General features: G+C 38.3%; 2 protein-coding genes across 2 annotated transcripts; both read left to right on the plus strand.

Moving 5' to 3' along the window:
* Positions 1–1,657: 1,657 nt before the first annotated feature.
* LOC127550669 (histamine H3 receptor-like) lies at positions 1,658–2,002 on the plus strand. The gene has a single exon (XM_051979782.1). It carries the CDS (start codon positions 1,658–1,660, stop codon positions 2,000–2,002), a length of 345 nt encoding a protein of 114 aa, XP_051835742.1.
* Positions 2,003–2,456: 454 nt separating this feature from the next.
* LOC127550668 (histamine H3 receptor-like) lies at positions 2,457–11,499 on the plus strand. The gene is made up of 2 exons (XM_051979780.1): positions 2,457–2,788; positions 10,157–11,499. Exons 1-2 carry the CDS (start codon positions 2,474–2,476, stop codon positions 11,024–11,026), a joined length of 1,185 nt encoding a protein of 394 aa, XP_051835740.1. The 5' UTR covers positions 2,457–2,473; the 3' UTR covers positions 11,027–11,499.
* Positions 11,500–13,290: the final 1,791 nt, after the last annotated feature.

A 13,290-nucleotide genomic window follows, 5' to 3' on the forward strand; every position in this document is an offset into this window, starting at 1 on the left:
CATTTCTTCCCATCTTTGGAACATATTCAATGAAGGGTTTCCTTAATAGGCATTAGATTTCCTTAGCCACTATGGTGATTAAATGAGGAATATCTGTTGAATTCACCTCCCTACTGAAGAAGAGGCAAACATACTCCCAGATAATTAACAGTGTCAGTGTTTTCCTAACTTAATTATCTCACACAATACAAAACCAAAACAAAACACAGTAAAATTGTCATTCCCTATAATGGGCAATTCCTAAGAGGGCTGATCATCAAGACAGATCCTTCTTCTGACCACCTATTATACACAAATAGGTGAGAGATTCAATACTGCCTTAATTTAATGGTGACCACAGTAGCTTTCCTAGTCATTTCCTCCTTCCACCACACAAAATAGGAAATGGCTTGTTAGAAATTGCTTCTAATAAACAGCATAAAAGATTAGATCTAAAAAGAGGGTTATTTTATTCTGAGGAAACGAGATGTGTTGGCCTGTTTCCTTTTTCCTTAATAATTGGTGATTTTCAGCTTCCCTAAAAATCAAAATGAGTCACATATTCCGAATGTTTGTCAGTTTCCTAACTAGTAAAGGATCTAATGATAAAAAGTTTACATCTATCCAGACAGGTGATATGTAAAGAGTAAAACTTTATTGATTTGGTAAAATTCAGTCTCACTGCCATATTCCTAGAGATTGGAACACAATTCCCCAATCAGAAGGCAAAATCTATAATGAGGTTGTTTGGTGGCTCTGGCCTCTACCTCTCCTCCTCTCCCAGTTTTCACTCTTTGGCCTTTAAGTTCAATTCTCCCTGTCCCCAAGGCTTTTTGGCACATTTCTGTCTAAGAGTCTCTTCTATTCAGTTCCTCCCCTCCTCCCCAGCTACTTTTTTCTCCTCTCTTTAGTCGGAATTATTTCATTTGGCTAGCTGCATTTAATCAATCTGTTCATCAGATAATGGATCAATTCTCCACATTATATGGCTATTGTCACATCAAATCATCAAGTTAAAAGAAGATACACGTTACTAGTGGCACATTGAGACATGGAAATGGGCCCCCTACCCAAGTTCTGATTTCTTCAGCGTCCCTCTTTCTTTCCATATAATATCTTATTAAGATTAAAAACAAAAAACAAAACAAAACAAAAAAGCATCCTCGGAGTTGCTCGAGTTAAAATTTAGAAGGGAAAAGCCCCTGTTCCAAGCTTCTCCTCCTTCTGGAAGGGACCGGAGGGAAGATGGGGGGAAAGGAGAGTGGGATGAGAAGGACCCTCTCCTCGCGATTAGAGGAAATCGTTCTCGTTTTCTAGCTCACTTCTTCCCTCCACGGTCTGCTCGCTCCTTTCTCCCTCTCCTTCTTTACAAAGTTAGGGGCCGTCCCAGTCTTAGCAGATCCCTCCTCCAAGCACAAGCGTTTCCATTTCCTTATCACCTCTCTCCTTTCCCTTTTCTTCTTCTCTCCCCTTCTACCAATCTCTTCTCTCCCTTCCCCCTCCACCACTCCTCTCCTTTGCTCTTCTCTTCCCAACTCTCTTCCCCTGCTCTTCTCACTCTCAGACCGTCTTCCTTCTCCTGCTCCGTCTCTTACTCTTGCTCGTTCCCCAGCGTCCTCCACAGCGGGTGACTCCCCGCTCTCGGTCCACTACTGACCAAGTATCAAGGGGTGCGGCGATGGAGCCGCAACTGGTATTCAATGCTTCAGGAAATTCCTGCGCCCCAGAACTCGGGCAGGTCCCGGACTCACAACCGGGTCCAGGAACCTTTCCCGCCTTGCATCCTGGAGGGTTCTCTGCTCCGGTGGTCGCGTTGCTGGCCACGCTCATGGCGCTGCTGGTGCTGACCACGGTGCTGGGCAACGCTCTGGTCATCCTCGCCTTCGTGGTGGAGCGGAGCCTGCGCACGCAGGGAAACTTCTTTTTCCTCAACCTGGCTATCGCCGACCTGTTGGTAGGTGAGTACGAGGACCAAGCGGAGACGGCCGGGATGGGGCGTCAAGCGGTTAGCGCTGGATCTTAGAACAAAAGGGGCCGAAGGCCCTAGAGTGACTCCGAGCAGAGTAGCCGAGTCCCTACAGAGCTAGGAGTTTGAGGAATATGCGGGACAGATGATGAGGCAGCGTGGTATAATTAAAAGCCCGGGATGTGTTGTTAGAAGTTCTGCGTTCGAATATTGAATTTGCCACTTGCTCGATCAAGTCACTTGCCATCTCTTGGCCTCAATTCCCTTCTCTGTAAAACGAAGGCGGGGTCACTGAGGTTACTTTCAACTCCATGATCCAAGAAGGGATAGGATGGGAGGTGGGGACAAGATAAAGGATTAATAACCAAGGGAGATGGTAGAGGTGGGTTTACTGGCTGGAAATAATAACCTACTTCAGACCGAGCCCGAGAACAGCTACTTAAGAACCTTTTATTTATTGGTATTACTTCAACAAAGCTTTTGGTGTCTCTCAAGGAGGAGTGTCTCAGGTAAAGCCCTGAGGACTGAATGGCTGTACTCCTACTACCCATCTTCTCCTCGCTTCTGGCGGCCTTCTCTGAGCTACCAGGTGTTAGATTCAAAAATTGTATTCAAATAGATAAGAATGTGGGGGATCTTCACCTCAGCCCCTGCACTGAAAGTTCTCTCCCCGCAGGCGGATTCTGCATCCCTCTCTATATCCCTTACGTCCTGACCGGAGAGTGGAAGTTTGGGAAGGGGCTGTGCAAGTTGTGGCTGGTGGTGGACTACCTGGTGTGTACTGCCTCTGTCTTCAACATCGTCCTCATCAGTTTTGACAGGTTCAACTCTGTCACCAGGGCGGTAAGAGAGCTAAGAGTTTCCCTCTTCCCTTTCCTGCGGGCTTTGGGTTGATTTCCCATTTGGGGACATATGTAAAACAAACTTGTCTTTGGGAATAGCCTTCATATCTGAATTGGAACATCAGCAATCCTTTAAAACGGTGGCGATGTGGCTTAGTGAATAGTGCCTGGTCAAAAAAACTCACCTTCCCAAGCTTAAATCTGGCTTCAGACACTTACAAGCAGTGTGAGCCTGGGCAAAGCATTTAACCCTGTTCACCTTAGTGTCTTCATCTGTAAAATGAGCTGGAGAAGGAAATGGCAAACCATTCCAGTATCCCTGCCAAGAGAATCCCAAGTGGGGTCACAGAGAGTCAACTAGAAAACGACTGAACACTTTTACACTTGCAGAATACAAAGGGGTTAAACAAGTAGTAGCAAAACCAGAGCCCAGAACACTTGACATCTACTTCCAGGCTCTTTTCCCTAGATCTCTGCTGCCTCCAAGAGGCTAAGCAAGAGGGATGATCTTGGAGGGGAGAAATGGAACCCACACAAAGGTGAGGATGACCAGGCTTTCTTCCTGGAGTTTAATACCTCCAACAAGCTTCTTCAGTCTCTTACGACTTCAAGTATTATAATAGTGTTCAGAGGAATTTACAATCTGAAAACTTGGTTTAGCGGTTCTAGTTTTGATTATCTTGGGCAAGTCACAAACTCAAAAAGCATCCAAATACAACAGGGTTTATGTGAGTAAAAGGCATTTAAAGTGCCATGAGAATAAGTTATAAGTAAATTAGTTTAACTTCACAAAGAACTTCTCTTGCGGTTCCATCCAGTTTTCCTAAATTAACATATTGTTTCTATTTTGACTGGAAACCTTGAGAGTCTTCTCCTCCCAGGCTATTATTTTTTTGATTAGATAAAAGGCTATTTTTTGCCTCATTTCTCCTATAAATCTCTAAATCAATGATTGGGCCTTGCCTCAGACAATCTGTTAAAGACCTTAGCTTAAAAAAAGGCTAAGGACTCCCACTGCATCCAGAGACATCCCAAAGTCATCCTGATCTATATCTTGTCACTGGAACCAGATGGTTTTAGAGGAGTGAGGCTGGTGACTCTGCACAGTCCCCTCACTTAAATCCAATTCCTTTACATGTCATGGTTTTACCTCTGTGATGTCATGGTCTTCTTCAAGAACAAAGGACAAAGCAATAACAATCAATAAAATGTATACAAAATAACTGAATACATGGTAGCTTGTATAGATTGGAAAGTCTTCATCTGGAAAATAGTACTTGAAGAGAGGCTTTCTATGAAGTGGACATAATGAAAGAGTTTGCTTGAAGATTTATAGGGCAGAATCCACTATCTCCTGAGGCAGCCCATTTTGTGTCATTTTTATTGTTGCATTTCTCCTTTTAATGTTGTTCAATAATTTTTTCAATTATTTCTGACTTTTCATGACCCATTTGAGATTTTCTTGGCAAAGATACTGGAGTGGTTTGCTGCTTTCTTCTCCAGCTCATTTTACAGATGAGAAAATTGAGGCAAACAGGGTGACTTGCCCAGAGTCATCTGCTAGTGTGTGAAGTTCAATTTGAACTCAGGAAGATGAGTCTGACTCTAGGCCCAGACCCTTTGAGTCAGCAACTTAGCTGTCCTGAAGTTCTCTCAGTAGACCTAAAGGCTCCTCCTGTGACTTAAACCTATATTGCTCCTATGTCTCTGGGGCCAAATCTTCATCCTTTTCTATGTAATAACCCTTCAAATACCTTAAGACATCTAGTATGTTCTTCCTTATATCTTCTCTTCTCCAGGCTAAATGTCCACAGTTCTTTCGCATAAAATATAACCTGGGACACTCCTGAGAGTTTTTGAAGCAGATTAAAATATGACTGAGAAGGGACAAACAAATAAGAATACAATAGAATGCAGATATTGTTAATAGTTTTCTAAGGAAAAAAAAATGTGGCCTGCAGAAATCCTTACATATGGTATATTGACCTCAGTTTCTATTTGAATTTGACCCCACAGCTCTACAGCATGATCTTGAGATCTTTCACCATATCAACTATCATCCTTTGGATACTCTTCAGTTCCTAAATTGTGACACCCAGAATAGAACGTAGTATTCCAGATGGGGGTCTGACCTTAGCAGAGTACAGTACTGCCTCCCTAGTCTTGGACTCTTTGCCTTTCTCAATTTGACCTAAGACCAAAGAGTCTCTTTTTGGGCTGCCATAGCTCAGAATACACTTGTTTGGCTAGCATTCTGCTAAAACTTCCATATCTTTTTTCAGATTAACTGTCTCTAGGTGCCGATTTCTTTTTTAATCCAAGTGTTAAGACATATCTGTGCCTATTATGTTTCACCTTTTTAGATTAAACCAATGTTTCAGTCTATTAAGATTTTTTAGATCCAGATTATTCAAAGGATTAGCTATTCCTTCTAGTTTTATATCATCTGCAGACTTGAAAGCAATGCCTTGTCCATAATGAGTATTTAATAAATGATATGTGTTGGCTTATATATCTTTGTCCAATTCACTGATCAAAATGATCAAAAAGTCATTGTTCAGAACCAGGAATGAATTCTTGGGAACTCTACTAAAAGATGCTTCAAGTTGACATCAAACCATTAATAACTACAGCCATTCAATCCATTCCCAATCTATTTGTATATTATCATTTCTTCTCTCTTCAAGCTATTATCTTGCTTTAATGAGAAAATTGAAGCAATTTAAATGAGGGCCTTTTTCTTCTTCTTTTCATTTTAGAACCCCTTATTCTAAGAGCAACCCCATTCTACATGCGCCATGTATCCTACAATATCCATCTTTTTTCCAGCATATTAATGCAATCATCTTCCTTTTTTTTTTTTATCCACTCCATAGCTATGGTTCCTTTCCTACTGCCCTAAAATATGCCTAAATCTCTTGTCATTCTTAAAAAATTTTCATTAGACTCCAACATCCTAAAATATTGTTTTATATTCCTTTTCCCTTTCTCAGTCAAGCTCCAAGAAAATGTGTTTGGCTTTTGGGATTTTTTTTTTTTAATGCTTATTACATCTATTCCCTTTCCTCTCAATCTTGTAATCTGGCATTTGACATGATTCAAATGAAACTGCTCTTTCCAAAGTTACCAATGAGGCAATCAGCCAACTGGCAATCAATTACCAAATACCATGTTTTTTCAATAGTTCTCATTTTTCTTTGTCATCTCTGCAAGATCTGACAGTTTAACTTTCACTTCTCCAGAGTGTTCTCACCTCTGAATTTTCATGGCATCATTTTGTCCTGGTTAACCTTTCATTTGACTTCTCAGTCTCCTTTGTTGACTCATCCATATCATGCTACACTGTGAGTGTTTCTCACGGTAGTGGGCCCCATTCGCTAATCTTTTTACATTCTTTTATTGATTTTATTATCTCCCAGGATTGATTATCTCTAAGTAGATGACAAACAGATCTGAATATCCAAACAATTATCTATTGGACTGAATATCTCAAATCTCAATATTCTGCATATTGAACATATGCAAAATAGAACTCATTATCTTTCCTTTATAAACCCATCCTTCTTACAATTTTCTCACTTTGTCAAGAGCAGCATAATTTCTACAGTCCCCACATTTATATATTAGAAGTAACCTCAATTCTTCACCCTCCCTCAACCTAAATATCCAATCATTTGCCAAATCTTTACCCTTTTACCTCCACAATGTCTCACACTTGACTCTTTTTACTCAAAGAGCCATCACTTTGGACATCTTGACTGTACTATTGCCAGACCAAAATGACCTCCCTCTGTAAAATCTCTCTGCTCCAGTCCATCCTCCATACCTCTATCAGTGGTTTTCCTTAAGCATAGATCTGATGTCACTCTCCTATTCAAAACACATTGATTCCCTATTGCTTCCAAGACTTTTTTCTTATATATTAAAGCTCTTTACAACTTGCCCTAATCTATCTTTTCAGGTTTATAATATATTATATCCATTACATTCATATATATATTACTATCCTCCTGCACTCTACTTTCCAGCCACATTGGTTAGCACAAGTAGCACTCCAGTTTCTAACTCCAAGCTTTTGCATCTAGTCACCCAAGTCTGGAATATACTCCCTCATCATTTGTTTTGTAGAATCCTCTTCTTTGAAGACACACATCAAACAATACCTTCTTCATGATTCTTTTCTGATCTCTCCAATGCTTGTGCCTTCCTTCCCTAACTATCTTGTATTTCTATTTACTCTTTATATTTATTCTAGATACACTTAAATATGTATTTGTCCACTCCATTAAAATGTAAGCTTCTTGAGGTTAAAAGCTGTCCTTTTTGTGTCTGTATCTCCAGGACCCTAAAACTGTGGCACATAGTAGACATGTAATAAATGCCTACTGAGATATATACACACACACACACACATATATATATATATAGTACATCTCTATCTTGCCCAAAAGAAAAGTATTTTTGTCGAATGATTTACTAAAATATATATAAACTACATCTATACCATTCTTCTGATCCACCAGTTGTGCAAATCCTATTCAAAAGAAGTAAATAGTCTAGCATGATCTACTCTTAAAGCTATGCGTTCCTATTTCCTTTTCTGGACACATTAATTTTCCCTTTGATACTCTAATATTTTGTCAATGACTTAACTCAAGCTCATTAGTCTGCAATTTGTAGGCCTCTGGCCTCTAGGACAGCTATGTGGCATACTGGATAGAGTAATAGGTTTGGAGTCAGGATGATTGATTTTCTTAAGTTCAAATCTGGCCTCAGACACTAGATGTAAGTCATTTAAGTAAGTCTCTTAACTCTGTCTCAGTTTGTTCATCTTTAAAATGAGACGAATAGGACATAGCAAACTATTCCACTATCTACCAAGAAAACACCAACTAGAGTCAGAGTCAGGCACAACTGAACAACAACATGGCCTTGTTATGGAAAATCAGTGCATTTGCTTTTTTTCCCATTTTTATAATATACTTCTGTTCTGCATAATTCTCAAGCGAGTGGCTCAGCAATGATATCTATCCATTTTTTTGGTTTGTTTTCAAGTCTCTAGAATGACTTGAACTCAACAAATACTACTGGTACTATCTACTTAATTGAATTTAAATTCCCTATTAGCTACTTTTGTTCTAATTCAAAGATTAGAGAAAATACAAGCAAATTAGGTGAATGGTTCTTCAGTCTTTCCATAATCATCATTTTGTCCATCCTGAATAGTAGTAGTATACTTTTTTAAATTAAGAAGCACTTATAAAGCAACTATTATGTACCAAGAGCTATGCTAGATGTATAGCCTTATTATCCCCCCCAAAGTAACAAAGATAAATAAAAGCCATTGTGTTGCCCTTAAAATGTTTACTAGCTTTAATTTATTCTGAGTTTTAGCCCTACATGTATATTTGTTACTTATTCCTGCATCCATTTTCTAGGCATCTTTAAAGAAAACCTTTTTTTTTTTAAATATCATTTTTATTTCCTAATACATCTCTTCCCATCACAAGGGGAAATACAAGAGGTCATACCTTATAAAAAATTAAGAGGTGAGATAAAGTAATAGCAAAACTAATGCACCAACCAATTATATGTGCCATATTCCACATCCATATTCTTCTGCTTCTGAAAAAGGAAGTACAATTTTTCAGTTTTTTCTATGTAGATTTAAGACTCTTGGTTATAATCACACCATGGTGATTCTATCTACAATGTTCTGCTCACTTATACATGCTTTTAAAAAATCTTCAATGTGGTTGCTAAATTTCCTAGATGCCCAAAATGAAAACAATTCCTCCCCCTTTCCTCTTTAATAGAACTTTTTCTGGGGCTTCAGAATTTCATTTTTGAGAACTTCCATCCTTCTTGAATTCACTGCCCTATCAGATTTTCAAGGCAGAGATCGCACCTCTTGATTCTCAGAAGTTTGTGGAATTGGTTCTCTAGAACTGCCTCTAGAGTTAACTTCACACTGTTCCTGGCTTCCTAGTTTATTCTCACATATCCTGAGGTGAAGTTGCTACTTTCTATCAAAGTCTCTATTATTTCTACCTCCTTGTTGGTGAGAAATAGAAATAGAATAGCAACTACTATTCTTTTTGTTTCTAGTTTTTAAATGTTATCATTAAGAAATTATTTACAGCTCTACTTTTGGAAGAAAGTGATCCAGTAAATTTTGGAATAACTGAAGTCTCCATCATTACTCTTATTTCAGGCCTGTTATCTATTTTCTAAACTAATTTCCTTTTTCTGTCTAGATGATCATCTACATGCTGCTTATGTTCCCTCTCTTGAAATAGCCTTTCCTATAATCAATCAATAAACATTTATTGAGCACACACTACATGCTAAATTCCAGGCATACAAAAGACATTCCCTTCCCTCAAGAAGTTTGTGTTAAATTATATTATAAATTATGTTAAATAATTATCAGAAGACAGGCACAGGGATTGCAGAAGGGTTCTGAAGAAAGTAAGATTTGGATTTAGAACCTAGAGAAATCGGTAATTGAAGTGAAAGAGGGAGAGCATTTCTAACACAGAGGAACAGTCAGAACTGACAAGAAAATCTTGTAGTGGAATAGGTAGGTCAGTATCATTGAAAGAAACCATATTAGGAACTAAGGTATAAGAAACCTAACACCTTAAGTGGAAAGTTAGGAGAGAGCTGAATTATAAAGGGCTTTGAATACCAAAGGGAACATTTTATATTTGCTCTTGGATGTAAAAGGAAGCCACTGTAATTTACTGAGTGTCTTTTTATTGTCTCTAGGACATATGTTCAAGTCCTCTCTAATGCAAGACCTAACTCAAGTGCCTTCTTCTCCATAAAGCTTTACCTGATTTCTTTCCCCAAGTCATGTGATTTCTCCCTTCTATGAATTCCATAGTTCAGTTTCTCACACTTATTGCTTCTAATAAGCACCAGCAGGGGGAGACATTGTCTCACAGTAACTTCTTGTTTGGGAATGATCTCCCCTACCAATCCTGCCTTGTGCTTAGCAATATTCAACTACAATATTAAATATTTTAAGTACTTGTTTTCTTGCTTTATCCTCCCACTATACAATAAGATCAACAAGAGCAGGAAAGGTTGACTTACATAAACTTTTTTTGTTATTTAGTGTCAAGCACAGTGCTCTGCATATAGCAGGTGCCTAATGTTAACTGAATAAAAAGTGCTTCCTTCATGACACTTCTATGAGATAAGTAGGACAAGCAGTATTATCCTCATTTGGCTGATGAAGTAACTTATCCATGGTCATTTATTAAGTGTTAGAAGATTTGGTTAATCAATCTCAGATGAATCAGTGAAACTGCTTCCTGATTCTGGTCTTTCCCCTTCTGCCTCTGATTTTTCTTCTCTCTAGGTGACTTACAGAGCTCAGAAGGGAATGACCAGAAATGCTGTCTTTAAGATGCTCATAGTTTGGCTTGCAGCTTTCCTCCTTTATGGTCCTGCTATCATCTGTTGGGAGTACATTGCCAGAAAAAGCATCTTGCCCCGAGGAGAATGCTATGCTGAGTTCTACTACAATTGGTATTTTTTGATGATTGCTTCCACCATTGAATTCTTCACCCCCTTCATCAGTGTCTCCTACTTTAACTTGAGCATCTACATCAGCATCAGAAAACGTACACTCCTGAGAATAGACAATCTTGACTCCAGCAGAGAGAACTGTGAAATGAACCTTCTGGAAAAAAGAAAAGGACATGTCATATTTTTTATTAAGCCAGCTGAGTGGAACAGGAAGAAGAAAAAAGAAGATGGTCTCTTCCCTAATGGGTCTCTTGGTTCCAAACATGACAGCCCCTCTTCCTTGGATATACAAGATGCACAAGATCTGCCTCCTTTACAAATCGAAATGAAAAACAAAGCAAGCCAAGTCTATGAAGCCACAGAAAGTATTTGCAATGCCACAAGGCACCCAGATATTGCCAGGACAATGGCAAATCGCCTTCGGCTCTCTCGGGACAAGAGAGTGGCTAAATCTTTGGCCATCATTGTGTGCGTATTTGGGCTATGCTGGGCACCTTATACACTGCTTATGATTATCAGAGCTATGTGTCATGGGACATGTGTACAGCATTTTTTCTATGAGTTTTCTTTTTGGTTACTTTGGCTAAATTCAGCCATTAATCCTGCTTTATACCCACTCTGTCACGTGAGCTTTCGAAAAGCTTTCCTCAAACTGCTATGTCCTGGTAAAGCCAAAATTCACCCACATATTTTTAAGTGAAGAAAAGGCCCATCTCAAGCTGCAATCACCAAAAACCTTCATTTCTCTTTAAAATGGGGTCTATGAAGTCTACTTGGTGACTATCAATCACTCTACTTTTACTACAGTTTTCACCATGGAGAATCTTTAACTAACAAAAAGTGAAAGCATCAAATGAAAATTACTACGAGTATCACTCCAAATTTAATATTCTCTCTGGGTAAGGGATGAGTTAGGAGGGGGAAATCATTTTTTAATTTATTTACTTAGGAAAAATTTTAATGAGATTTAAAAATGACTGGAGTCTGAGTTCAATTGACTAGATTTCTACAGAGAAATTTATTTTTTTTTCTCAATAAGTATACCAAATGTTTTTATTTATGCAAGTGTTCATCAGATGCTTGTATGCTCAAAGTAATGTCTATTTATAAAATAACATGTAGATAAATAAAAGTACTACTTTTAAAAACTCAAATATAAAAATTCATTTAACAATTATCAAGCTAAAATAAAACAAAAAAAAATCTCACAGCTTCTTTGAATGTGATTATTATCTCTTGCAAGAAAAAAAATTCAATTTAAACCATAAGCTGAAAAACTTTAGGTAATTTCTTACCATGAAATATTGTTAAATACTTAAGTAGTAAAAAAATAATAATAATAAAATAGAATCTCCTTCTATGAATATTTTTTGCAAGAATCACCCAAATTTAACAACACAAAATAACTCAACTTTATATAATTCTTTTCAAGTTTACAAAGGACTTTTTCCATGATCTTATGAGGGAGGTAGTACAAATATCATTTTCATAAAAGGTTAAGAGAAGTAATTCCCAAGATCACAGATAAAGTCAGAATTCTGGTCTCTTGACATCAAGTCTAACGCTCTTTCTGATACACCTGGCAAATCACACCAAAATCCAAAAATATTATAGGACTCGAGTTCTGAATTATTTTTGTTGAAAACTTAAATCAAGCATAGACGAACATAGATTAACATAAAAGTCCCCAAACATTTAAACATCCCTTGAGTATCTGCTAAAATGCTAACTATTGAGGAAGATGAGTCAATACTTACTATTCCTAATGCATGAATTCAAGACCTTTTACTCTCAGGATAACCACACTGTAAATTAAAAACAAACAAACAAAAAAATTAGATAATAGGATTTTTCCAGAGGAGGCAGTCAGGCAGAATTTCACTACATGAAGAGGTCAACTTTTAGATATCCTTACTTGGCTTTAAATGAAAGACTAACTCAGTTCAGAAACCCTCACCTCAAAAACCTCTGAACTTGGCCACTTAGCAACTCAGAACAAGGAGTGGATGGATGAGTTTTAGTTGGAAGACAAGGACTCCTATTTGTAACACTAAAGAATTCTTCAAACCAGAAACTTTCCATATGATGAGGTGCAAATGATGAGGTTAGTGGTAGTTGTGATGAGGTATAAGAATTGGAGTCCAATGTGAAAGAATTCGCAAACGTTAATCTGTGTGGTAAAAACGGATTTTTACTATTCACTAAGAAGGAAGCTTTCTTAGTGGGCAAAAATCCTGATTAGGAATTTGGTAGAGATGGATTAACAAAATCTTGATTATAAGGGATAAATCATGGCCTGGGGCTGGGAGCTGTCTAGGCTAATCAATAGAGGACCATCAGAAAGAAATCTCTAATTGAATAAAATTACTTAACTGGGAGTTTGAAGGCTTTTCCCAGGGTCTGGGAACTCTCTAAAGGGGATAGTTTCCAGGCTCCCCAAAAGATCTGTTTATATCAATGGAAGATGATTGACCAAGATTTCCAATTGTATGAAACATTTAACTTGAGAAGGGCTTGTCTGAGAGTCTGCCCAATGGGGACACAGTTTACATCTAGGCCCCTCCCCCCAAAGGTGACATTATTTTTCCCCCAAAAAATCTCAGTTTATATCATTTTTCTCCCCTCAAGCAATTCCCCCCAAATTCATTTGGGGTAACAGGATGAAGGTCTCATTTTCTGTAATTGCTTCAAGCTGACAAGGGTCGTAGAGCTGTCCCTAAGTTCACTAGGGATTCAGAGCAAGAAGGGAAGTGCAAGAACTGAAGATTACAGCAACTCAAGCCAGGAGATGTGGAGTGTTCCATGATCTTTAGGCTGAAGTAGTGAAGATATTCATAGCTTGGAGCCTAGAGGAAATAAATCTCAGAAGTAGATTAAAAGTGGAGTGTCATCCAGGGTGGAGATGATGTTTGGGAATGGGCCTTTGCAAAAAACACATAGCTCCCTTCTGTGGGCTGCTTTGAA

Source organism: Antechinus flavipes, chromosome 2, assembly GCF_016432865.1.
Source record: "Antechinus flavipes isolate AdamAnt ecotype Samford, QLD, Australia chromosome 2, AdamAnt_v2, whole genome shotgun sequence".
NCBI classification, from domain to species: domain Eukaryota; kingdom Metazoa; phylum Chordata; class Mammalia; order Dasyuromorphia; family Dasyuridae; genus Antechinus; species Antechinus flavipes.

Coding starts and splice junctions, on each gene's coding strand:
- LOC127550669 (XM_051979782.1), top strand. CDS start 1,658: ATGGAGCCGCAACTGGTATTCAATGCTTCAGGAAATTCCTGCGCCCCA.
- LOC127550668 (XM_051979780.1), top strand. CDS start 2,474: ATGGCTGTACTCCTACTACCCATCTTCTCCTCGCTTCTGGCGGCCTTC. Junction 2,789..10,156: donor TCAACTCTGTCACCAGGGCG/GTAAGAGAGCTA, acceptor TCTTCTCTCTAG/GTGACTTACAGAGCTCAGAA.